This window comes from Falco naumanni, chromosome 6, assembly GCF_017639655.2.
Source record: "Falco naumanni isolate bFalNau1 chromosome 6, bFalNau1.pat, whole genome shotgun sequence".
Classification (NCBI taxonomy): domain Eukaryota; kingdom Metazoa; phylum Chordata; class Aves; order Falconiformes; family Falconidae; genus Falco; species Falco naumanni.
This window is the reverse complement of record NC_054059.1, coordinates 84,579,450-84,607,331: the sequence shown is the minus strand read 5'-3', so window position 1 is coordinate 84,607,331 and position 27,882 is coordinate 84,579,450. Positions and strand designations below refer to the sequence as shown.

The window sequence follows — 27,882 nt, the reverse complement described above, 5'->3', positions numbered from 1 at the left end:
CGTTATTTGAAGACTCAGGCTCAATCATTGTTTCGCTGAAAGTGAAAAAAAAAAAAAAACCCACCAGCAAACCACAAAAAACTTGAGGGAGAGCTGGGTAAATGTTCTCAAGGAAATTTAAGAGCACGTGAAGCCTGCCTGATTACAGATTTCAATACCGACTTGAAACTCGGCCCAGATTCTTCAAAAGGTTTGTGAGGGCTCACAATTCTTTTGAGTGAACTTGGGCCCAGTGTTGAGTGAATCTGGGCTGACTTAGAGTTTTTCTTGAAAGCCTTGCCTTGCTTTGGATATGAAACCAGGTGAAACCTGGCAGCTTTGACAGAATCTCATTAAGAATTTTTTTTCTCTTCATACTTCAATCCTGAGAGTCAAGGTATGACTTGTAAAACCATATGGTGCAAGAGAGAAGAAACTGGATGAAGGGAGATCCAATATCTCATCCTGCATTAACACTTTCACTAAGTATCTGCAGATACAACTTTTAAAATAAATAATTGTATACTGAAAAATGTAATTTGGACTCCTTTCAGTTAAGTAATGCTTGGAAATGGAGTCAAGCATGTTGCAGCCTAGGACGGTCTTTTAGTACAGGCATCATATCTCTAGGATATAACTCTTGTTATAATTTCCAGGATTGCTGGGTTATAACGTTGTCTAATCTGTCTAGTTTGCAGTTTTTTCTTTTTATTTCAACTCTTTTGCACATGTTTACAAACAATTATTTATCTACCAACAATGAAGCAAATATTCCACAATTTACTTTTTCCAAAAATGCAAGCACAGCGTATATACTAGGTTTATCAAAGGATGTGTCCCCATTCTGGAGCAAATTTTATTTCAATTAAAAAAGGAAGTTACTATGGTCCAGAGAGGAAGGAAAGAGAAAAATCCTTCAGATATCTGTACTTTCAATAATTTTGTAGAGAATGGGTATTATAGAAAAAAAAGAATCTTGAGAATCCCTGAATGATGCAGGTTCATGTAACAGCATCTTTTTAAAAAAGTAATAAGTACATATGCATAAGGCACCTACTATACCCACAGAGGGAGATTTCATCCTGCATCAGATTACCTCTTGGCATTAAACAGTCTTGCGAGGAAAGAAATCTCTCTAAAAGAGAATAGCCTTGTAGTCTGTTCCAAATACGTGATGACACTTCTAAACCTTTTGCATGTTATCAGAAGGATATTATTCAAGTGTAAATTTGACATGCAATCCATTTGCTTTCTCATTGTTCCAAACATAAAACAGTATGAAAACAATTCTGCTCCCACAAGACGACAGGTGGCACCAGTGAAAGAGAAGAAAATACAGTATGTACACTCAGGGATCTGTCCTTGTCCAAAGAAAATATTTAGATGACAGCTTTTGTAGTGGTATATAGCGAACATCTGAGAGCTGTGGGCAATGGCTGGTCAAAGGCATGCACTGAAATTCAAGCATCAAGGGAAGAAAGCCTCCTCTAAACCACAGAAGTCTTACTGTCACCTGGATACTGTGGAGTAACTATTAGATGTTGAAGCAGCTGGAGATTCCTATACTTTCTGGAACTGGCCACTAATATGATCACCTGATATTAGTGGTTGCTGGTATTTTGCTCTGTACTAATCACCCCATTGGTAAACTGCTTTCAACTCATTTTTCCTGTTTGAGTAGGGGAGGGGAAAAAAATTCTGGTATGACAGATTCGGTTAAAGTGTCCCTGAGTGCATGAGATTTTACCATTTTGTTCAGTATAATGTATCCTTACTGTCACTTCTTCCTTCAAAGCAGTTCATCACAACTGTATAGTGCCTGAAAAGCACTGGTTTGGCATTCTTCCTTCTTGGCACCCTATACAATTAAGTGCTCAGTACCAGTTGCAAAGTGGCCACCTTGGGGCAACAGTCTTGGGAGAAAAGTGTCTTTACTTTTACAATAGAGAACTCCTCTCTCTATTGTATTACACAACAGGTGAAGTAAAAAAGGAGAAAATCCCTACCGGCTCCACAGAGATTCTTCCATGGGAACGACTGATACAGGAAAATTGGGTCATTTCCAGGGATACCACAGCAGCTGAGTGCACCTGAGCGCTCTGTTCTGCCACTAAAATTTCTCTTTATCTCCATCCTAAAGAAGCAAACTTACTTCAGAAAGTCCTATGGATTTCCTTTGGAAAACATTAGAAGTCTTGTAGTCGTCCAGTAGCCATATCTGTTTCATATGTGTTCAGAATCCATCAGCTGACCACAGCAGCGACTGCCTTTTCTGACACGGAGGAGTTCCCACTCTTGGGTCAGTTCCCAAATTAAAATATTTCATATTTTATTGACTCATCTTTTACCCAGCTCCCTACTAAGAGTAATTTTCTTGATCCTTGACACTAATTTATTAAATCACCTCTAAATACACTGTTCAAAATCTATTAGACTACATCATACCAGGAGATACTAGCCCCTATATTTCATGTAATGCATCAGTAAGCAGAGGTAAAACAGTTTTACATCTCTGCCTGCACACACTCAGTATGTTGTGTGGCGTTATATGCAGCTCTTGTAATCCTGAAGGCAGATATATATATTCTGTAAAATCTACTTAAAAGGAAATAGTTAAAAATATGCTCAGTTCATATTGAAAACTGCCATATTAAAAAAAAAAAAAAAAAAGAAAGAAAGAACATTTTAGAGTGAAAGTGATCTCTCACGGAGCAAAGCTACCTTATCTACTATTTACAGCATATACTGAATTAGTTATCTTTTAACTTTTTCCTTTGAAAGCATCTTTAATGCCTTGTTGGATGATGTTCCACTGTTTGCCTGCTTTTTCCATTAAGATACCTTCAGATTATTTAAAGATGGTCTGCCTTTAGAACAAAGTCTATACTTCCTAAATACTTTATATATTTGGTCAAAATTCAAGTACATTCCTTCCTCCCTACGTCATTCCTTACTAAGAATGAGGACTGTGCTATATCCAAGACCCTTCAATAAATTCTTCTAACTACAGGGTATGTGTATTTCTTCAAAATTTACTCACATCAGATGTTCTAATTTCTGTCTTATCCCTTTTCATATTTGCTTAAACATAGTGCTTGATAGTTTATAGTTGGGGCATAAAACTTGATTTCATGCAATTCAAAATGAGGTTACCGACAAGGGCTCACAAACAAAGTCTAGTTAATTCACAAAACCTATATTATCAGCATATACCCACATTCCAGAATGATACATGCCACTGTTTGGTCTGTTTGCTCTGCCAAATCTTTTAGATTAGAGTCCTGCAAAGATTACATGCAAATTTCTGCAAAGGCACATATATGAATAGCCATACTAAAGTGACCTATGCATTTATGAAAATCTGAAGCACCTCACAAAATTAAATGTGAGAAGTGTACACAAACATTCTAGAAAATAATGGTATTTAATAGAACAGTGTAATTTACTTTTCTGCATAGTCCTTTTTTCTTTTCCTTTGCTTTAAGAAGCCTTGAAGTTTAAATGGAGTTCAAAGATAAGGACGTAAAAGCCATTTTTTTGATCACAAATTGTCCCCTCTGATGTCAATGCTAAAATCTCTGCAGTAATCAATCCACTCTGCAAACCAAGAACATTGCCAAGTATCTCCTCATTTTTAGTCCAATAAACTTTCTATATTAGTCTCCTCCAAATTTAAACATTATAATTCCTGCATCAAATCTGATTTTTAAGAAATATTATTTACACGAATATAGCAATTTTCTGCACGTACAGACTACTGTCTATATGGACAGATATTACATATAATGTCTGTTGTCTCTATTAATAGTTGTTGCAATTTCTTGTTTGAAAGTGCTACATTTCCCTCTTTATTGTCTTTTCCAAAGGATTTAAGAATATTAAGAAATATTTTATCTAACACTAACAGGGAGGTCAAAGACTTACTGTTTTAAACTGAGACTATTCTGCCCCTGTGCTATATATGTGTTCCTGAAATGTTTGTAAAAATCTTTTTTACTGAAAAAAAGAAAACTACTGCTAACGCTTCTACAAACCCTTGCCGCAGATTTACCAGGATCTTTAAAGAGGACATTTGTGGTTTTTTCCACAGTGGTGCTGAATGAATAGTAGCTGGGACTTTGAAAACATACCAAATATCTCCTCTGGCAGAGTCAAAAACGCCAGTAAAAACCCAACAAACCAAAACTAAAAAGTTAGTTGAGGGATAGACTTTCTTAAAAAGTGTATCCCATGAGTTCCTGACAGAGGCCACAAGGATACCTTCTGTAGGTATCTCGTGCATGGGAAACAAAGCGAAGCAGAGAGAAAACACTGGATGAACGATCACCACAAGCAAAGGCATGTAGTTACACTGGTAGTAGTATCAAGGTGCAAGGTTTAAATTTACAAGACCTCCAAGAGAGTTCCTAAGAGAATACCTCAATTCTCCTTTGTAGCATGTACTTTTAAATGCCCCCAGAAAACATAATGCAGCTGGTTTATGTGGCAATTCGCATTATATTCAACACTATGTTTTGAAATACCTTGAAATACCAAAGCAGAATAGCAAAGACACCAGGGTCAGTAGAAAGCTCATGAGAAAAAACCCTCTTTCTTTCCCCCTTTAGACTTCTAAATGTGTTTTGCCTCAATTTTTGGATTTTTTTGTTGGTTTTCTTTGCACATTTTATTCAATAAGACTAATGTGTTTGGGGACCTGAGTGGCATTGGGAAGAATTAAGTAGCCATTTTAGATGGGAACTATCAAAAAGGAAGTGGGTTTAGGGAAGACTGTAGATGATCATTAACTTTTAAATGATGACAGGGGATTGTGCTTAGTGGCTTTGTAAAAAAAAAAAAGAAGAAAAGAAAAGAAAAAAGGCATTAAAACTTAAGCTCTAAAATTGGATGTGCAATAATATCCAGGAATTTCATAAGAAAAATAGACTGAAAGCTAATAGTTCATAAGAATTATGAGTGTTGTTTATGTGCAAATGTATGAGATAACCATAGTCACAAAACAAGTTGACTCCAGAAATTATTCCATGTAGACCTTGTAGATCTCAAGGTCTCAAACAGCATTCAAATGCCCTCTCAGAGCTTTCGCCCCACCAGAACTTTTTGCTGATAGTTTGTGGAATGGTCTTGACCCAGTGATTACTGTCTGTTCTCACCGTCTGGCCCCAAACCCAGTTGCAATTTAAGCTATTTCTGCTGAACAAGTTTCAAAGGGCTATGAGTAAGAAGATGCACGAAACTGCCATCCCTTCAGATCTCCTGATCTCTCTTAAGGGAATATCACATCTTCGCAGGTAATTGAATACAGGAATGAATCTGAGTAATCTCAGATGGGAGGCAACAAGAATCCTTTCATCTGCTCATGTCCTAAATCCTTTTGGTTTTTTCCTCTTATTTAAAGTGTTAACTAGTATTTGTTTATAATTAGCTATGAATGTGCTTGCCAGTAACTTTCAAGTGAAGCCAGTTGTTTTTTGTTTCTTTGGGTGGCTTTTTTTTTTAGGGTTTTTTGTTTTTTGTTTTTGTTTTTTTTTTTTTTTATTTTGACAAATACAATGCCTTCTCAGTGAGTCATTAGAGCTACGTTGCTATAGTTTTGAGAATTTCTGTTTACACTGCACAAAAATCTAAGTACATTTTAATGTTTTATTACCAGGTATATTCATGCTAAGGCGGCTTTGCAAAAGAAGAAAGTAGGATTTCTTCTGGGAATCCTATCAAGGCCTTATATCCTTCTGTGTTTCCTATGACAAATTCATAGGAGGTTATGAGCACGAAGAATACTCACTTTGTCTCTCCCCTTTTCTAAGATACATACATGAAAAAGATTATTTAAATACTTCATTCAGACTCCCATTTCTTGAAGGTAACTGGGGATTGAGCATCTAATATGCTAGACATTTTTGTGATTACGTTTTTCCAGTTTTTTCTGTTGAAAATTGAAAAGCCTATGATAAGCTAAACATATACATAAACGTTTAGACTGATTCCAACCAATTGCACTTCATTATGACTTTATAGTCTCACACAACAGGAACAACAAATTATGTGCTAGCCCCATAGATGAGGGCCAAGATCCATGGAACTACATCTTAAACTCTCAGTAAGTACATGAGCACTGAAAGTTGATCTTTGTTGAAAGTTAAAAAAATTTAAACTTAACAACAGACTCTATAAAAGAAGACTGACTCTTCAAATTAATAACTGTAGTAATTAATAACCAAACCAAAAAAATCCTCAGCACAAATCCTATCTACCCCTCACAGATGCTGTGTTTCAAGGTGTGAACTCTCCACATTTTGCTATTTGTGTCCTCTTTTAATCCATCTCAGGCAGCAGTCTGGTAAGAAGCTAGGTTATTTTTACCTCAGTTTTCACCAGCAAGTGCTCCAGCTACACCACTCAAGTCACAGATGGCAAAGGCAGGGACTGGCAGGATGGAGAATCACCTGCTGTAGATCAAGTTTGAGAACATCTAAGGAACCTGAAGGTGCACAAGTCCATGGGACCTAATGAGATGCATCTGTGGGTCCTGAGGGAACTGGCAGATGAAGTGGCTAAGCCACTATCTACCACATTTGAGAAGCTGTGGCAGCCCAGTAAAGTTCCCCCTGACTGAAAAAGGGGAAATATAACCACCAGTTTTTTAAAATGGGAAATAAGGAAGACCTGGGGAACTACAGCCTGGTCCATCTCACCTCTGTGCCGTGCAAGATCATGGAGCAGAATCTCCTGGAACCTATGCTGAGGCACATGGAAAGTAAGAAGGTGATTGGTGACAGCCAGCATGGTTTCAATAAGGGAAAATCATGCTTGAAAAATGTGGTGGCCTTCTACGACAAGGTTACAGCATTGGTGAATGAGGGAAGAGCAACTGTCATCATCTACCTGGACTTGTGCAAAGCATTTGATGATGTCCCACACAACATCCTTGTCTCTAAACTGGAGAGACATGGATCTGATGGATGGACCATTTGGTGGATAAGGTATTGGCTGGAGGGTCACACTCAAAAAGTTGCAGTCAATGGCCTGATGTCCAACTGGAGACCAGTGACAAGTGGCATTCCTCAGGGGTCCCTACTGGGAGCAGCACTGTTTAACATCTTGGTCAGCAACATGGACACTGGGCTTGAGTGCACCCTCAATGAGTTTGCTGGCACCAAGCTGTGTGGTACAGTTGATACGCTGGAGGGCAGGGATGCCATCCAGAGGGACCTTGACAGGCTTGAGAGGTGGGCTGAAGCTGTGGATGCCTCATCCCTGGCAGTGTTCAAGGCCAGGCTGGATGGGGCTTTGAGAAACTAAGTCTAGTGGAAGGTGTCCCTGGCCATGGTTGGAACTAGAGGATCCTTAAGGTCTCTTCCAACCCAGACTGGTAATTTCAGTAATATGCTGTATTTTTCAGAATATTTTGGGGTGGATGATTTGTACCACGCTATTGTTCCACTCACATATTGATCTGTTCACAAGTGATGCCAAAATACTCTACCACACCTGTGCTGTCTGCAATCACATTATTGATTCCTACAAAAACAATTAAATGAGGTCCTACGCCAAAAGCACAAACAGCTGCCAGCCCCAGTCTAAAGGTTTGGCCTTTCATGGACTTTGAGGCAAGGTAAGGCTAATTCAGTGAAGCCTCTTTAGTGCTGCAAATACAATATAATCTGAATTAGGATTATTATCTAATAACACACACTAGTGGAGGTGCTGACATCTGAAGTAGGGACAAGTTTATACAATACTGATGTTAAACTATTTCTTAGCATTAAGATGTCAGTGTGAGATTTAAAAAAATACTTTCAGCACTCAAAGAACAAGTTTTAAAAGCTCTTTCAATAATCCAACAAAAAGAATACTAACATAAAAATGTAAACAATCATGGAATTAAATTGTTCAAGTGTGAATTCTTGGATCTTTTGTTCTAGTGACTTTATGTTGCTCGCTCTTCATATCCTTCCAATATTTTATTCTGAAATGTAGAAAACCCTGGGGTTTTTTAATATTGTTATCAAAAATACTCATTACTAATACTTAAAGTAATAATCTCCACGTAAACCTACCAATCTCCCACCCCTTAATGTTCTGTGCATTTATTTTTTTAAAGACAAACAAAAACATTTATTCATATATATTTCTAACGGCCTTTTAGTCATATTTTCCTCAAATTATTTTTAGAAAAACTATCAAATAGTGCTATGTTGTCCCTTATATTAATCAAATTATAAAAGCAACATTTAAAGAATATTAAATCTGCAAAATCAATCATTCTGGGTTAGAAAATGCCAGAATGAAGATTACCCTAGCAGCATTCATTTCGCAATCATCCACAGTACTTCTGGAGCCAGCAACTGAACCCAGCCATCCAAGACTCAGTCTGATGCTTTAGTCTCATTCACAATCCATCATTTGATGATGCACAGCCTTTTGCTGCTTGACCTAAAAGAGCAAGTCACAGCCAACTATCTGGTTGCAGCGACAGCGGTAAATACAACACACTTTTGATTTATACACTAATTTACTAACGGTTTGGAAACTGGATTCCTGAATGCTCTTCCTGGCAAAAGAGGGAGATGGTTACAGACAGTTCACCCAGGAGGACAATTTTAGCATCTTTATACTGCAAGATCATGAGGATGTGTCTAGGATTTGGGCCTGGAGAAGAGTCTGTATTCTTGGGTCCAGCAGAATGAAACCTGGGTCTGGCATTCACTAGCAAGAGCAGAACTGTGGAATTTTGCATAAAACGACTACGAGGAACCAAAAGGTTGAATGACTACCTTGTATTCCCAAGCTTACAATCATACTGGAATTATTCCCAATGTTTGTAGATGAACTAGCTAAACATCAGAAAATTATGTTTTCCCTTCTTCTATAAACAATGCATTCTAGCGTTCAATTCCCTTACACCATAATGCTTTTTCTAAACTCTAAAAATAATTATATTGCTTTGGCTTCTGAATACAATATCGGACAACTTGCTGAGATTTGAAGTCTGTGACATTTGCAGGATCTATAGAATCTCAGTGGAAGAGCTGTGATTCCAACACATCCCTTCCCAGTTCCCAAACCAGACTTACTTTCCCAAGCTTCCTGCTTCTCAGGCTGGCAGGAACACCCAGCCTAGCCGTAGCCCCAACAGCAAACACCCAGAAGGTGCTTTTCGCTGCATGTTTCACCACAGATTCTTGCTCATGCACACCCAATTATTTCAACAGGAGCTGGGTATCATATCAAGTGGGGACAAGGTGAAAGGATTACTGCTAACAAAATTTCTCTACAAACTGCATGACAATTAGCACCCTCAGGATTTCCCCACTGTCCCGTGTGTCAAGACACATATACCCCAGAAAAAGAAGTAATTTCTGAAGCTTTTTGAACTGGTGGATGTGATCTCTGATGGTTTTGTGCCCTTATCTATCCACAGCTACATACAGAACAAAGACAACAGGGTTCCCAAATAGTTTTCTTTTGCAATCTCTCTTATTCAAATTCTGATAACTTGTTAGGAGTAACTCAAGGACAGAAAACTTCAGTGAATGTGTACCTTATACTGGGGAGATTCAAATAGGACTTTTAAAATTCCTACCATTTGGTCTGAATAATATTTCATTGGAAGAGGACTGTTCTCCTACATTTCACACTTTTATCACTCAAATACTGGAAAGACTTAAAGAAATGTTTAGAAATATGTAACAAACAATATAATTTTTAAAAGCCTTGTATTTTCTGACAATTTTGCTCCAATCTTTTTTATTCTTATATATAGCTGCTTTTTTTTTTTTTTTTTTTTTAATATATTTTCCTTTTCTCTTTTAAACCCCTGGGCAATAGAGAATTTCAGGAAAAAATATTAACTTTTGTGAAAACAAAAGAACCACATTATATACTTTGTGACTGATGATTTGCAGCATGTGGACCCAAAAAGAGGACAGAAAACATGGGAGAGCAGTGAGGACTGCCTTGGAGGTTCTGAGGCACATAAAGCCTCAGAAATCAAAAGCACAGGGTGAAGCATGCTTGCAAATATCCACTAAGCCAGTGTAGAGAGGATAGGACAGGTAGTATGAACGTCTGCTAAGTAGAATGATAATTTTAAGAATGACCCTGAAGTCCATCAGAAAAAGAACTGGCATCCTTTTTCTAATTTGCTTATTTTAAAGAATATGCCAGTTATTTAGCCTACTGACTTATGCTGACGAAGCAAACGCTGAGCAGCCTCAATCATATATACCAGTAACATTTTCATCTAAAGCGTTACAACTCTGAATACATCCTTGCCTCTTCCCTTTATCTTTTGAATGAAATGATCTTTACAAGTAAGCTAGTAATACCAAACCTTTTCTTGTCCCTGATGAATCTAATGAAAGTATTAATGTTTTAAAAAAAAATATTTTCTATGAATACATTAATAGTAACAGTCAGCTAGACTAGTTACAATGACTTAAATCAAAGTTATATAACTGTGCCTGACAATAACTATTCTTATAAAGCAGTGCCTTTCTAACCCCCTGCCAAGGATATTTAATTTGATGTCCAAGTTTTTTTGCCTATGGGAAAACCATTTTCCATTTTAGCTGCTAGGAACAAGTATAAGTGAATATGCTGTAAATAACTAGCTACTTTGAACTTTTGGGCCCTATTATGCACACAAGTTATCTGCTCTGAAAAGGCATCATATAAACATGCCAAATTATTCAACCCTATGAAAAATGCTTTTCATCTGAATTGTAAGTTAAAACTTTTTCTACTTTAGAGAAACTGGAACTTGAAAAGATAAAAAAACTTAAAGCTTGATTTTTCTTTGCCCAGAGCATATGTTATATAAACACAAATCCCCAAAAGGTGCCAAGAATTGTCCCTCTGTTTTTCTAAATGATCATGTGTGCAGTCTAGCTGAAAAGACTCATCGATTATGTCTACATAAACAACAAAAGCCCTTAGAAAAAATATCTAGATCAAAAGCCTGTCAAACACTGAACAGGAAAGAGAAATCCTGCTTTAAACATGGCCTCTTTCAAGTCTGAATTCAATCCCATGAAGTAAAAACAAAGGATTTCATAATGAAAGGTATTTAAAATTACTTTATTTTTGGAACTTAACCAGGGATTCTTTTTTTTCCAATATGGTAACCTTTGTCTTACACTGGGACAGAATTCTGCAAAATGTATCTTACAGTTTTAAATAAATGTAGAAACTGTTTAGTCACAGTCCACTGTTTTCAATACACATTTGCAATTATTTTCATTAAAATGCAACAATGGTATTTTACTGACATTATGGGTTTCTCCTTTTGTCAACCACCCGACAATACCCACTGTTAAGTAGTGAAAAAAGTTCTTAACAGATAAGATACATTTCTTTTTCTCCTCCCACCCTTTTTTCCTCACTTTCCTAAAGTACAGACACGTAATCAGGAAAGGAAATAGCATATCCCTGCAAAACCAGAACAGATTACTATATAGCTTATATATAATTATGCTCTGGAAGTCACAGTCAGAAATCATAAAGTAAGCTAAAGTGCAGAGTCAGATACTTTATAAAGTATGGTTTCTAAAAGAAGTGAAAGAAATTTAACAGATATACATCTGATGAAATACAACCCTCATGTTTGATTTCCTACTCTGTTATTAAGGTTAATATGCAAACATATGGCATGATTTACAGTGTACCATTAGTGATCTCTTTCAGACAGCTTGTGATTTGATTGTCCCCTATCTATCTAAATATAAATAAATATATAAGCCTAATGGAAAACACTTGCTACATGTTTAATCATGTCACTACTGTAACATTTGTATGTCATGTACATAATCAGAACCCAGTTATAAATCAGTTCATACCTACAATTGCTGGAGACAGCACCCTGTTTGCCAGGTTTGGCTTACAGACATGTCTTAGAAAACACAAGTTCACATTTGATGGTTTATAATGGTGGATTTTCTCAATTTTTTCACTGTAATTGAGAGTTCTGTAGGTTGGATCAGTATATACCAGAACATATGTACTCCACTTATGTTCAGATAATTGGTCATCTTGGATATTCTAACCAAGAAGAGATAAATGTGTATCTGACTGGCCTTTCAAACAGCGCACATTCTGTTAATAATGATTTCTATATACGATAGCTCACTAACAAATTGTTAGCTCTAGGCTAACAAATTACTGACAACTCCATTGAATCCGCACTAGAAACAGACTTTTCACATAACTTACCTTTTGGTAGACAAGAGGTCTGCTTTCTACTATAAAATGCAATATCAAAGCAAACAGAGCAGCAAAGTGGTCAAGAAATTTAAAATTACTTTGGTAATTATTTTGGTAAAAGTACTCAATCAGGCCATTGTCAGCCTGATGCATTGAATTCTAACATACCAAAAAGTGAACTGGTCAATCCAGTGTATACCCTTTTGGAGCAGTATTTCAAGAGATGCTTTTATATACCACTAGTTGAAAACTGAAGTTATCTATACCTCTTATAGTCTTGCAAAGAAGGGTCTAGTAAAGCACTGAAAGCACAGTCTATTCATTTTTAAAGTGTTTTCTTTCTAGCACTCAGGATGGCAGTTCATCATGGATATTTCTAATATATTTTCTCTTGCTGTGTTTTCCACTAATCACATCCAAGTACTTCATATGGGTTTGCCTTCTATCTGGAAAACTTTTAACTACTTTTGCTATGTTCTATGTTTTTGGCACATGCAAAAGAATTATCTCTTTGGAAAGAAGTTAATGGAACAGATCCAGCTTCAATAATTTTGCAAGGAACAAAGGTTGTAAAATTGTTTTCTACTGGAATGTTGAATTTATCAGAAGATCACCCACTCAAGCCAATAGCATTTGTCTTTGCCGTCATGCAAAACAGAAAGAGTCACCTACAGTACAACAGAATCATTTTGCAAATCTTTTAGAACTGTGTGGCATCTGATTAAACTAATCCACATCTTTCTATGATGCCAAAATAAACAGTCCCTTTCCCACAATGTATAAACATTGTTCCCATAACTTTCCTTTGAAATGTCATGAAAAGGTTAAGTGACGTTTCATTATTTACCTTGACTAATGAATTGCTCCATGTTGTCTTTGAAAGGCTGGAGGTGCTCTTCTAGTGATAGCTGATAAACTTTTGCTGCTTCTGTCTCACATACTGAAATTGAAGTAACAGATTAGTTTAGGATGACACATCATAGTATGGATCTGCAGACTGTAATAAAAGACACACTTAAATTACCACATAGCCAGTGAAATTGCTGCAAATGTGTGCCTCAAACACACTACTTCAAGTACAAACACTATAATAATATATTCAGAAGCAGTTATGTTCCTGGTCAAATATTTTTGACCAAAATATACAGATAACTTGTGGTCAGTGTGTTAGTTTAAATGACTGTAGCAAAAATTACAAAACCACTCATTTATTTTTTTTTAAAGAGAAAGACAAATTTAAAGGGCTGAAATGTATGGGAACAAAATTGCAAACTCAGATCCCATGCCACATTGATGTACCTGGTCCCAGGTGACAGTGCCTGAATAAAAAAAAAAGTTCAGATGCAAAATCTGCACCAAGTAGTAGGAAAGACCTTGATTTAATGAGTAAAGCCAGATGAAGGCTTAATGTATGATAGAAACAGAGACACAGTGACGTGTCTTGCATTGTTCAAAAGTAATAGTACAAAATGATTAAAATGAAAGATAAGATACAGTCAGGGCTTTCTATCAGAGACCTTGGAGGAGGACAGCTTGGTTCTTGGTCTCACCAGAGACCAGAACAGAGAAGCTGGAGCCTGAAACAAGCCCTGACACAGATTATTCATTGGTGAGGTGGTATTATCATGCTTTCACCAACTATCCAAGCAAACCTAACACCAACTTCAGACTGTGCTAAGTTCCCATCATTCAATAGAAACAAGCCCTGCTTGATTCTACCTCAAAATTTCCAGTAGAAGAGCACACAGGCAAAAATATGCATTTTCCTTGTTTACACTCCAGGGCTTCTTTCAGCCAAACAGGACTGTTACTATATTTCTAAATACAGAAGACTGGTTAGGCATTTGAAAAACAGATTTTGAAGCAGCATAAAGTACTATCATAATTATCTACTTCAAATATAAATGATGTCTACAATTGCATCAATCCAAATATCTACAGATGAGAATTGTAGTCTGCTTTTGAAGACTGGAAACAATAGGCAGTTGTTTCACCATTATATGCTTTGTGGTTCTGTAATATTTGAAAAGGTTCTTAAAGGAGAAAAAAACCCCCAACAAATCAACCAGTTGTCAACTTGTTCTTACTTCAGAGAGCACAGATTTATAATCTGTTGAATAATACCAGTCTTTAGTTTACAGCAAAAAATGAATGACATATACAAAAATCATGGTAGAGCAATTAAAGATAACATAATTTTATAATAAAAAAATAAAAAACAGACGAAGATCCAAAGGTTCATTAATTTTGGCCAGCACTGGTTAGCCAACCCACTACAGATCTGTACCTAGTCATTTAAGCTAGAGTGCCAAGAAAGTAAATATATGCGATGGTAGTCAAGTCTTTGTAATCTATCAGCTGTGTGAATTGATTCACCTTTACCATACTACTCATCTGGTCTGCTATATCTGGGGCAAATCTTTGGACAATGCAGCTTTAGATCTCATGAACACTGGTTAATAATTTTTTTCTCATAGTTGTGAATATACCAAAAAGAATTAGAGATACCAATTTTTTACATGCATATATACAGAAAAGCAAACTGACTCAAATAATTGCTAAATCCACACAAGTGAAGTGACAATAAAAATGCCAGGTTTTAAAATACTTTTTGTTTAAGCTTAGAGGAAAACTGAAATAAATACCAGCTGATATTTAGGGAGGGGGAGGGGAAACCTAACATGAGTATATTTAATTAGAAAGGTAACCCTGTTTATGAAGCAATATTAAAAAAAACTAACAAAACAACCTGAAAACCCCCAAAAATACAGTCAAATGGACAAGCCTATAATTTTTAAACAAATCTTAGTCAACACATCTGAAAAAGGGGAGAGGATCCAAATGAGCATGAATTTTCTTACAGCATATGTTAGACCAAAAAAAAAAAAAAAAAAAGAAGTTATGTACTATTCTGTAAAGGAAGACATTCTGGTGATGGCATATAGAATTTCTATTAATCTTTTCTCTCCTATTCAGAAATAAGAGGCAGAGCTGAAAGATGCTATAGAACCTCCCATAACATTTAATATTACCAAAATGCCATACCTTTTTCCAGAATATGGATTGAATATTCTTTACAGCAGTACATTATACTCTCTTGAATTAATGTCTGCAGCTCACGATGAACTCCTGATCTCTCAGCTGATTTGACAGAAGTATCAATCTTATGGAGATATATACCTGCCAAAAATCATAGCCCATACCCATGCCAATAGCCTGAAGCTATTTTGAAAGACTACAAGGAAATGCAGGGATATACTATCTTTATATTACTCTCTATAGAAAAGAAAAACATGTAATATTGTCCGAAAATATGTCTGTTCTTTAACCATTCAGATACTGGAAGCTCTTTCATGGCCGATTTGTTTGTGTGTGTATGTGGGCAAAAGGGAGTGCAGCTGATGATCATTTTGTTTCTCCAGTTTTTGGTGGAGTTTGTTTGTTTGTTCCCTCCTTCCTCTCGTTAAAAGGCTAAAATCAGTGATATTCAGAAGATTTACAGGTCAGGTTCATTTTTTACCCTAATCCTGAAAAAAAGGTGTTTTAAGTAAGTTAAGATCCAAAAGAAAACACGGGGGAAAAAATTATCTCTTTCCTGCTTCATATAAAATGTAAGATAGCATATGTAGCATCCAGCTTTTAAAAATAGGAAAATTTCTGTCATTATTACCATACTAATTTCAGTATTTTGATGCTTAAACTACTTCATCAGATGCTTTCTCCATTAGAGAATTAACAGGGCTGTTAGCTCTTACTAAGTTTCTCGGTTCTGCAAGAGCATTAATAGCAGAACTGCGGTCTCCTGCACAACCTGCTGGGATATATCACTCATTTATCATGTTCTTTAATTTGTCACCAGCATATAAAGCCCTGCTATTTGGATGAAATACTGTTATTCCTTTATGTAACTGAAGAAATTAAAGTGCTAATCATATGAAAAGGAATACAAAGCAGTAGACAGATATCGGTTTTTCTGCCAAGTGAAGGAATAGGATACTGTAAAAACGTGTCAGAAGAGTATTTGATAACTTCTAAGCAATGTGGTGGTGAAACATGAAAAAAAATAATGTGAGAATATCAACATTTGGTTTTTGGGGTGGTTTTATACTTGATTTTTCTTTTTCCTCAGCTTCATACTCAGACACGTTTCTTTCCATGAAACAGCCCAGCTAAACATCCCAGATATCAAAGCAGTAGGTTGGTAAAGGGGCTTTGCTGTGACACAGTTTGTAGAAGTTTTGTCTGAAACAAAAGTTTGTCTTTTTTTTTTTTTTTTAAATAACAGACACAAAACTTGCTGTTACCATCCCTAATCTCACAGGTTAAGTTATTCTCTCATCTTGCGAGATGTTTACACAACTGAAAAACTTGGACAAATCTAGTGTATCCCTAAACTGGGTTTACTTTAAGCAGATTCTAAAATTTCCCTATAATGCAAGAATTGAAAGGCACCACAAATGAGAACCATGTAGGCAGTTATAAAACCCAAGCAGTCGGTAGAAGCTTATCTCACAACATGGAATTGCCTAAACAGGAATAAAGAGAGATAAAAACTTGTTTGTATTGCTTGGCAGCAAGGTGAAGGTTTCAGTTCCCTGTAGTCCTGCATATCCAGTCCTCATGCAATGATCTCACACCTTCTAAAGAGCTCAGATCCTGAGCAGAAGTTGGCATGGGCAGACACACCTCTTCTCTGACCCTCTAAATCAATTTAAAACATATAAACAGTGTCTCAGTCATTTGAAAGGCCAATAGTCCACCTAATTTCATCACCTCTCTAACATCATATGCTGCAGAGGACTGTGTGTGATTTTCCAGAGAAGCCATATAAATGGATTTTTGTGTGATCTAAATTTTGGGAAATTAAAACTGGTAGCCCTTTGCCCATACATACACAGATAGCGCAAATGCTTCTGAACTGGAACTGGCTGTGAAAATCTGTGTTCAAAACTGGTTTAGAGATTTTAAAAAATTTCAATTCCAACTGTATCCAGTATCTCATGAATCTCATCTCACTCTCTATTTCTATGTTAAAATACCATTAATTGCCATTATTCAAGGTACTGTGTTATCTTGCTCATCCTTTTTTTTTTATTATTATTCTTTTAGATCAATATACTAAAACTATATAAAGTTTCACAACAGCCACTATTGATTAAGAGACATCTATACAAAAAAGGAATAAAGTCACAAAAACATTCTCTGCCTTGTACTAACACTCTCAGTAAAAGATTCTGGTAAGCCCTCTAAAATGTGTGCAGTCTCATTATCAAAAATAGTTGCTTTACCTGTTAAAAAACGAGAAAAGTTTTCAAGATTCAGAATTCTTAATGAGTGTTTTCCACCTATTTCTGAGTACTAAATTTTAGCGCTCAGAAGCACAGATCTCTTCTAAAATACGTGGGTTTTTACAACTTGTGTGACCAGATGCTCAGATGCTCTTCAGGCTTACTGTATTGTCTTTGGTCAGGATAATGATGGGCAGCATGATTTTGCTTTCAACACCCTCAAAACATAAAAACAAAGAGCAAACACCACCACCACCACCATCATCACAACCCACCAAGAAACCTGGTAAGAAAGCAAGCAGAACTGTGGATTATCTTGGATAAGCAATTAACAGGTCCATTGGGCTGGTTTGGTTACAACTTCTGAAACCACATACTGGTCTATAGAAGTCCTATAGACTTTAGGTGGATTTTCAAGACTGTTTAAGGTACTTCAAAGCACAAGTTGCAGTGAGATTTATTTATTTTTTTTTTTTAATTCTTTAATGGAGTTTCAAAATTATGTCCTTTAATTTTCAGAGAGTGAGTACCCTGGCTCCCATAGACATGCCTGTGTCCTACTTGCCTGAGAAGTATATAACAGCACAACCACGGTTTTCACAGCTTCCTCAGTGCTTTCTGGATGCCTTACCACTGCAACCTGTGACTTTAAAAGAAAACCTAGACTTTATCTAAAGGAAACAATACTGGCCTCAGCAAAAGACAAACTCTGATGAACTTGGCCACAAGAACAGAAAGAGCTCTTAATTTTCTTTTATTTATATATTTTTTTGAATTGTAAAGACTTACACTAAAAACTGCTGAGTCTTCAAGGGCTCCCATAGACAGCTCCTTGTTTGGAGTTTTAAGAACAGTAAAATATGACTCACAGATTGACTGAAAGCCTGGCTTTAGTTTACATCTGGTTTAGGTTTAGGAGTCTGCATGCTGCATAGCTGCAGCAATTAACCCTTTCAGTGATACCTGAACAAACAGCTAGAGTTGGTGGATGCACAGCTGTCAGTGAGTAGGCAAAATTAAAGATTTAATTTGGTTAAAACAATAGCTGTTTCTGTAAAGGTAAACTTGATGGATAACTGTAGCATTGACCAAACTGACTAATGTTGCTATATTATTTTTTTAATAATTACCTTGAGAGATTTGGCATTTTGTCTTAAAAGACTGAAGGCATCTTTTCATCAGGATATGCATCTATAGATTGTATAAGGAAAGATCCATTCCTTTATTCTGAAAAATCTTCATTCCCATTTACATCAAAACTATTGATAGAGAATAACAGAAACACAAACACTTCAAGATGTCTTAAGACAGAAAGTTTTTGATGAGGCAATGAATCCAAACTCTTCCAGAATACAATTTTTTCTCCATTTCATTTCTCTGTTCTCCAGCTCCCTGTCATCTCTTGAAACAACTTGGAATACCAGTGTAGAAGCACATTTTTTTTAAAAAAATAGGTTTTTGAAAAAACGGACTTAATTTCATCAAACTTTATCTGTTTAAAATATAGATCACCAGACTAGACTCAAGACCTTTTCCTTAGCACTCAATTTTAGGAGAGCAATCCCTTCCTTTTCTATTATCTGTAGTGGGTCCCGAAATGGCTTTAGGTTGCCTAACTTTGTTAATTGAGGCTGAAATTAATATTGCTTCTGTTCTTGATCACGAAGTGGCACTGAAATGTTGCCAAAGTCTTAGCCCCATAATCAGAACTGTGATGGAAACAGAACGTCTTGTGAATATGAAAAGATATGAGGTATGTGTGAGAGGGGATGACGTGCAAATAGAATGGTGCACTTTTTGCATTTTTGCCTCCTAATGTTAATATTACCTATGAAAGAATTAACAGTGCATGTAAACTTATTTTGCAAAGCAATCCATGTGCCCCAGACATAGAGTTGGCCACAAAGTGAAAAAATTCCATCTCAAACTACAGCTTGGCTGCACTCTGAGGGTTGGGGCCTCTTCCTAGGTGCGGGGGTGACCGTTGCTGAGGCAAGAGGAATGATTTGTCACAAGCTAAATAGAGATCACTGTGTGGGAAAGAAACAGCAAGGGGTCAAAGCATAGCACGCCTACCACTACTCCAGCTCTCTCAGTCCAGCATTGATACCACCCCAAATACAACTTTTAAAAGTCTTTTCTGTTGCACAATATGGCACTTGCAATGCTCTGAGTCACACAGCAGGTATTAAACTCAAGAGCACATACCAGCTATACAACCAGCACATCCAAGCTGAATAGCTAATTCTAGGCAACCGTAAGAAGCACAGAAAAAATAAGGAATGTGTATTTTTTTCAAGTTACTGTGGGACTTTTCCTGGCACATATTTTTTTAAAATACAAAGTGCTCAGCAAATGCTTAACACTTTATAAACGTTCTCTGTCAGATTTATTCCAAATCAGAGATGTACTGGGCCACACAGCCTAGCTTCTTATCAGTGGAGACTTTTCAATGACTTGCGAACACTCACAGTAGGAAAAAAAAAAAGCGCACCACCACAAAAATAATATATAATTATCATAATTATTACTTGTAATCAGTTTTCAAAGATATTGAATATGACAATATTATGACATGTAAACAAGTACTGACTTCAACTCAATTTTATAACAGTCTTCATTATACAGTATTATTCATCTTTTCAAAATTCTACTAGTCAGATTTATTTTCTGCCTGACATTGTTTCTAATTCCCTTTTAGCTGACCCTGAGCAAAAGTTTTGCAATAAGTGACAACTGATGAATTAGTTTTTGATTTGCAAGAATAAACTTACAATTATAAGGCTAAAATGTTACCGTGCAGCCAAAGAAAGTTTCCAAATGGTTTTAACTTGCTCTAAGTGTTTCATAAATATCGTAACTCTCACTGCCATTTTAGTGTTATAGTTTTTCCTAAATGGAATACGTCTTGAAAAATTTCATGGGCCAAAAATCCAACATTTTCCTAAACTACAATAGTGCCAACGGTGTCAGAGCAGAGAGGATTAAAACATTAACTAAATCAATACATGTTTTCCACATATTTCTGCCCCAGCTCTGGCATTATGAAGTGCCTAGAAAAATATACTACTAATAATAAATACACAACACAGGTCCTAATCAGTGAGAGTCACACACTGCTCTTGTGACCCTGGATGCCCAGTTTTCTTTACATGGTGAGTTGATTTAAGTCATGTGGCAAGTGCTAAAGTTTCTTCTGTGGAATGACATAGGAACAGAAGTCATTGCTTGGCATGACTGCATCAAGGAACGTTGCTGACAGCCAAGAGAGATCAAAAGCAGATCAAGTTGCTTAACAAACTATATGTCACTGAAGTCAAAAAGGCTAAAGTGAGAATCCTGGAGAGCTGTGAAATCTGGGAGCAACAGATGGAGCCAAACTTGCTTGGTTTGTTAGTAAAGAGATCTACCTGTTGTTTGGTCTTCTATCTATAAAAACTTTATCTCTGGGATCTATATTATTTTAAAAAACAAAACAAAAACCCTGCAGAATTTGGAAGGTTGATATTACACGGTTAGCGTAGCTTCTACTATATTCTAGAGGACTTTTTTTTTTCTAATTAAAAAAAAAAAATAAATGTCTGTCTTATTAATCTTGGAACAGGCACACAGCATGCTTTCTGAAGGTCTTTTGGACTTACACTTTTAATCTGAAATCTTAAAAGAGACTTTCTTTCCTAACATGTACAAACTACAAGGCATACAGTTCACGAAAACAGGCAAAACCCTCCGCAATCAAAAAGGAAGAAAGTATACAAGTTTGAATATCATGAGTGTGTTTTCTTTTTAAGCAATCAGCATAACTACTCCTTTAATACAGATATAAGCCCAAGCTCAGAACTGTGAAAGAGCATGACAATGAAATTATTTTACAGAACCAGAAAAATTATTTATATCTGCACATTCCTCTGTGTGGTACATAAATACTGATGTATTTAGATGGAAAAATACAGCATTACTAGAATGAACTGCTATTCTTATGGTTAATTTTTTTTTCATTTAACTTTACTTTGTGGGTTTTTGTTGTTTTCTATGTGGCCCCATAATTTTGTGAAAAGATCCTTCTGGGTTGAAATTTACTTTTGAATAATGATCATGGGAATTTTTTAAAGTCAGAAATAAAGGATCTGCAAAAGCTTTTGCTCCTGGGTGAACCAATACACCCTTCCTTCATTGTACTAAGTGTGATCTCCCTGTGCTTTGTTTGCAGGGGATTTGAAACTAACCTGGGCAGAATATCCTTAAACTGGTGATGCTGCCTGCATCGATGTTTTGTGCAATTTCCAGATTTTCAGTGATAAAAGAACAAAGTAAACACACACACCTTCTATAAACGGTGAAATCATCTCATGAAATCTTCCACCTAATTACTGATGAAAACAGATCCAAAGTTACAGTCTGCACCTCAGTATAAAACTGGAATGCATTCATAGGCATCTACTTCTATGGCTTTAAAGTCAGTATTTCCCCAGGAATACTCAATACTCATTTACTCTCACTGACTTCAAAAGGAAAGTATCATATTTAAGGTTTTGTCAGAATTTGCCCAGCATCTTACAGTCTTCTTACATCTCAGTCATGTAATGATGCACTTGCTAGCTCTAGTAACTCATAAGGTTCCAGATGCGCATTAGCAAATCTGGTAGCATGCTTTAAAAAAAATGCAGAGGAAAACTACTTTGGAGCAACTTTATCCATTCAGCTAAAACTTGTATTTCATTTTTAAAAAGACTGTCATTAAACTTGCTTATCTGTCTCACCAAAGGCACTACAACAATTAAGCTATTGGAATAGCCAGAAATTTTAGTGAATGCTCTTGCAGTCATAATTTTTTTTTAGCACAAAATATTTTCAGAGTTACACTTGTCTTTGGAAAAAAGAGATAACAAAGCATTTTGCATCACTCAGGGCTGATAAGGAGTCATGAATAAGATTGCAGACTGGTATTGAAACTGTCACTTCATGTCTAGGAGAGGATGCAGAAGGGGGTCAATGTTGTCCCCAAAAGAGTTTATACCAAAGGGAATAGGGAAAGAGTGGTGGTGTCTGCAGTTATTCATCAGTTTCATTAACTACAGAATCGACTGACAACAGAGACTCCAGCCTAAGGGTGGAACTGGAAGCACAGAAAGAATTCAACTGCAGTCGGATGGCAGAGTGAAGCGTGTAATTTCCATTTTTACAGATCCCCTGCTTTGATCACTGCACAGTGTGGATTTATTCCATAAGAGATTTATATGCCTGTGTGCAAATTTCAATCTTGATCTAAAAATATTTAGCTTTTCTTATATATTTTTGGTGAACCTGCAAAGAATAACATCTGCCCCCAAGGATTTTCGTGCAAACGCCCTGAATTCAAGTACCTTTTTTCAGTCAGACCTAAGCATCTTTCTTCTCTACGTGCAAGTTTGAGATCAGCCCTCAGATTATTTGACAGTTGCAAGAAGAATAGAGATAAGTTTTCATGGCTGAACTGTGGGATTTTTGCCCTCCTAGATTGTTCAGGGCAGCAAACTGGATGGTGCTGAAGTTCACTCCTCAGTATCACACTAAGTGACATTGATACAACTTCAAAGATTACCTCTGAATGTTTAAATAAATTTTAAAACACTCAGACTGAAAGGTTGATGGGGCAAGAAGGTAAGGTCAGATATCATTTGGTAACCATGTTATGTTTTTGTTTTGATAGAGAACCTTCCATCCTAGGTTGTTCAAGGACTAATTGTTTACCAAATCATCCTTGGTCTCTAGACACACAGCGTTCGAATCAGCAAGGCAAGAGAAATATAAAGATCACATCACTCCTTGATTTGAATCCTTCACTCCAAGATTTAGCATAATGATACATAAATGGCCTATCTAGCAGAGACTTAGCAAAAATATTGAAGATCATGGATATTAGCTGTCATTCGTCCAAACTACTCTTGCTTAACTTAAAATTAGTGCTTAGTTCCCAACGTTGATAAGAAATGTATTATACATGTTCCTTATTAAAGTCTGGCAAATACATCTTATATTAAACTTGCTGAGTTCATTTAAAGAACTCATTCCACAAGCAGGAGAAAGAAATTCTTCCTTTGTATACTAGTTTTTAGTAAAGTCAGGCTATTTCAACTTTCTTTATCACCATAAGATAATATGAATTAGCTGCTAGATAGCATTCGGGCCCGATTCTCAATATTTTTTTGTCATAGACATGGTCCAACACTTTGCAATTCTTTTTGTAGTGAAAGACTTTTGAAATTAGTTTGAAAAAAAAAATTGTTTGGTTTTGAAAGAAAAGGTTTAACCTAACTGGTTTGATGTTATTTGTGTTAATAAGCTCTACCAGGTTATCTACAGAAAATTATGAACTATTGCTTAAATGGTCATAAAAAAGCAAATTAAGGAAACAAAACAGTAATTTGAGGAGTCAAAACTACCCAACTATTTTTATACTATCACCAAACTTCTCAAAATTATACAAATAGTGATAGCAGGGATATGTTGATAACATATAGCTAGCTTTAATCTAGGTTCAATACCTCGCAAATCTTTCTTCATTTTGCGGAGATCTTTCTGAAAGTCTTCAAACTTCATTTGTGAAGCCTGGAAGAGATCTTGTGGGTCTGGAAGAGGAAAGATGCATTGTTCTTTTCCAGCATCCTGACAAAACCAGAAATGAACAGTTAGTTACATAGTGCTCATTACTTCTTCATATACTAAAATATATAACTGAAAGCACAAAGAATGTTTGTGCACATTTCCTCATCTTGGCCAGCCGAAGAGCAAATTTAGTGAGTTGATTTTTTTTAACTTGAATTTAAAAGAGCAAAATTAATTCTCACCTCATCAAAATTACGCAGATAGTATGAGACAATGTAAGACAGAAGACTTCTGCTGTTGTCCTGTATAGAGGAGAATAAAGTTTGCTGTTACTGAAAAACACAAATTCAAAAATGATAATTCAAGTAAATGAAATATTCTGTGTAAAGCACAGAAAAATACTTTGCTGATTTGTTGCCTTCACTACAAAAAACCCTCAACACAGTGAAATACAATTTATTAATTAAAGTAATAGATGTTATAACACTTGTGTAAAACCACTCCTGATTCTGGAAATTTACATGACTGTAAACTGAACTCTTCCATTTTGAAATTTCCAAAGAATGAAAATAGAATTCCTTTCTGGGTTGATGCATCAACATGTATCACAACATTCATATTGTTTTATTAATCTATAACTATAACCAAAGCAAATAAAGGAAGTTATTTTTCTAAATGACATTTTGGCACTTTTGGGGGTCTTTGGGGGAACTCTCTCATTGCTTCCCCTCTGCTATTCTTTAATGATACTTCAGCAGAAAGTCCTTGATTTGAAGAGTATTTTTGAAAAAATTATATTTTCATGTGTTTTCAGAAAACTATTTCTTAAGGACTTTTATGATTCATCAATAGTAAATAAACTGCAGATGTATCTTGCAATTGCAAGGTTAATGGTCATAGTATTTCCAGCAAATTACATGCTGCAGACCTGAGTCACCAACCCAAATTTAGTGTACTTAAATGTTCTACGGAGCCAAATTCTAAACTTGGTGGTGTATCTAGAGTCAACCAGAAGGTTCAGCTAAAGCAAGCTGCCCTAAACACATGGTACTAAGGCTTCATTCACATCACCACTCCCTTGGCTTACAAAGAAACCAGCAGGCCAGAATGAAGTTCCTCAACCCTGTTAAAGGCAAATGGCTGACATGGTCTCCAATCCAGGGCAAACAACATCCTGCTCACATTCCCTAACCCAGCAGCTAAAGCACGCATATTAACGAGTGAGGAAGGAGGGAAAAAAGCTCTTCCTTTTCTGATGCTTTCAGAACAGCAGATCTTGACAATGACTCAACTAGGTAGATGTAGAGGCCACTTTAAAGCCTTGAGAATTATTGCTATAGTCTTTCTCTTACCATTCTCTACATTCAGATGAGTCTTTTCATCATAGCCCTAGAGACTCAAAGATTATTGTTTCTTTGTAGACATAAGCAGATACTGGATACAACTTGAAGCTTAATAACCAAAGCCAAAAAAAGTGCTGGTAACACACAAGCTCCAGTTTAGCACTAAGCGAGAAATAAGACCACTTATTATTCTCTTTACTCAGATGACTATATCAGACAAATCTTAAATCAATAAGTACTTGCTGTGATTACTCTTTATGCTGGTGGTTCCATGCTCCAATGTTAAATGTATACTCTGAAATCATGATTTATATAAAAGGTTAATTTTGGGTTATCCCAAATGCCCAGGATGCCTATTCAGTCATTTTCAGGAGAGCCTTTTTTTTTTTTTTTCCTTTCACAAATATTTTGAATCAGCATTGAATCACAGTTAACTTTCCTTTTACAACTGTAAATATACTTTTGTAATACACCATTAAAGTGTAAGGATCGGAGTATTGCTTCTGAATAGTTAAAACTATGAACTGTGACAAAAGTCAAATACATATCAGATTAGGAACTAAGACATAATTTAACATATCTTTGTTCGTACAGTAATGAAAAGAGATGGTTTGTCTTTGGATTTCTACAGAAATGCATCTAATCCTTGAAGTGTGAACAGCTAAGTATATTAACAAACGAATTTCCTTTGACAAGTCTTTGTAAGTTTCACACTTAATTGGAAATGGAGACAAAGTAAATTTCTGAGAATTTAATAATTTCAGGCTTACAGGAAGTCTAGAATCAACTTACACTGCTCTTGACATCTTTCAGTTTTGGCAGGATATCTAGTCCAAACCCATCAGCCTGTCCTCGTGTCCTGTTTCCACCATTCATGTAATTTCCAAAGGCAAGAACCAAACCCAGGACCTGCATAACACCTGACCCATTTTTCAATGTCTACAAAACAGAAAGAGAAACAATTCTCTGTTCATACTCTCCACAAAATTTACAGTTCATAGTATTACTGACAAGTAGATTTGTTGATACTGTGATTAGAAATACTATTTACATAAAAGCTCAAATATAGGGAATTAACAACCTTCTACTGCAACATGTAGAAGTACAATAATTTCAATATGTAATCTCTTGTGGATGAAGAATGTTATTTCCAAAATAGGTACTTAGAAAAAAAACCTAATAGGAAATCTATGCAATATTACCAGAGATGATCTGGTGAGAAAAAAAATAGGTATTCCTTAACTGATGATGATATTATGAATGGTATATTTAATTTAGGAGAGAATTCTGCAGGAAGTTCATAAAAAACCCATATGGAACAATTAAAACAATTAATCAAATAAAACTGTTAAATGGTGAAACAATTACAGAAAATATTTCAATTAATACTGTTATGAAAATACTAATGAAACCTGCATTTTAAAACCATGTTTTTGTTTTGTATGGGACCATGAAATTCCAGTAATCTTTTTTAGCTAGAGCCAACATTGCCATCTCTAACTAATTTTTAATCCCAGTGATATTATTTAGTTTCACACTTCCAAAATCGAAGCAGACGCAAGATGGGCTGAACAGGCATTCATCTGGAAAGGAGGGACATGGTCACTATGAAGACGGAGGATTTTGCTTTAACAAAAGAGGAATGTCCACTGTTTTCCAGAGACTGATACACATTGATGGCCAAAACATTATATAGTTCAGTAACAAAAGCTAATCTTAAAGTTCACTTTGATGTCGAAGTACAATCATAAAACATTCTATTCTGCTATCCTTCAGATTTAATGAGTACTTAAAGTAAACAAAGCAAAAACTTTTGAAATATGAGTACAGCTTTACAAGATTAAATATCAGAAATTTAGCTCTACCTTTCCACACAGCACAACCTACCTCACACAGTTTCTGTAACAATTCAAGTTTGCGACGGATTGAACAAATGCTTTCTGAAAACGTTGATTGGAACAGGATGCAAAATACACGTTCTGAAAAGTTGGGAATTAGTGAGAGTTCATACAGGAACCTGTAGAAGTGATGAAAAATAATTATAGGAGTCACTGTCAGTAGGAACAGTGGTTTATTTTCTTTTATAACATCTCTAAATAGATTACTATAGGAGGAAAAATTTTCTGAAGTGAGCAAAACTTCTTTCACAAGTATGTTCTTACTGTTCTGGCTTATCCAAGGACTTGGCGTTTTCTTTTTCCTTGGATGTCTTGCTATGCTTTTCTATTTTTTCTAATTCATCTGACTGTGCTCTCTGGAATAAAGGAAACAAAATAATTAAAAAGGTTTAATTAAAAACCTAGTCAAAAAAACACAGATAAAGATGCCCTTGTAACAAATCATGTTCTCAGATTTTTCTTTTCCTTCTAGCATCTGTATGATAGAACTACTTAGTCCACAGATTGATTTTAAGTATAAATACATCTGATGAAAAACAGAACATCTTGCATATAATATTGATACTAGTAGTGTACAAAGGATTT

The 27,882-nt window shown here is 35.8% G+C and overlaps 1 protein-coding gene across 1 annotated transcript in view; it reads right to left on the bottom strand.

Moving 5' to 3' along the window:
• The window catches only part of FMN2 (formin 2), a 165,634-nt gene that overhangs the window by 36,283 nt on the left and 101,469 nt on the right, over positions 1 to 27,882 (bottom strand). Inside the window, 6 exon segments of the mRNA XM_040599133.1 lie at positions 13,031 to 13,123; positions 23,996 to 24,116; positions 24,299 to 24,358; positions 26,192 to 26,338; positions 27,287 to 27,416; positions 27,562 to 27,653. Coding sequence (XP_040455067.1) covers positions 13,031 to 13,123; positions 23,996 to 24,116; positions 24,299 to 24,358; positions 26,192 to 26,338; positions 27,287 to 27,416; positions 27,562 to 27,653 — 643 coding nt within the window.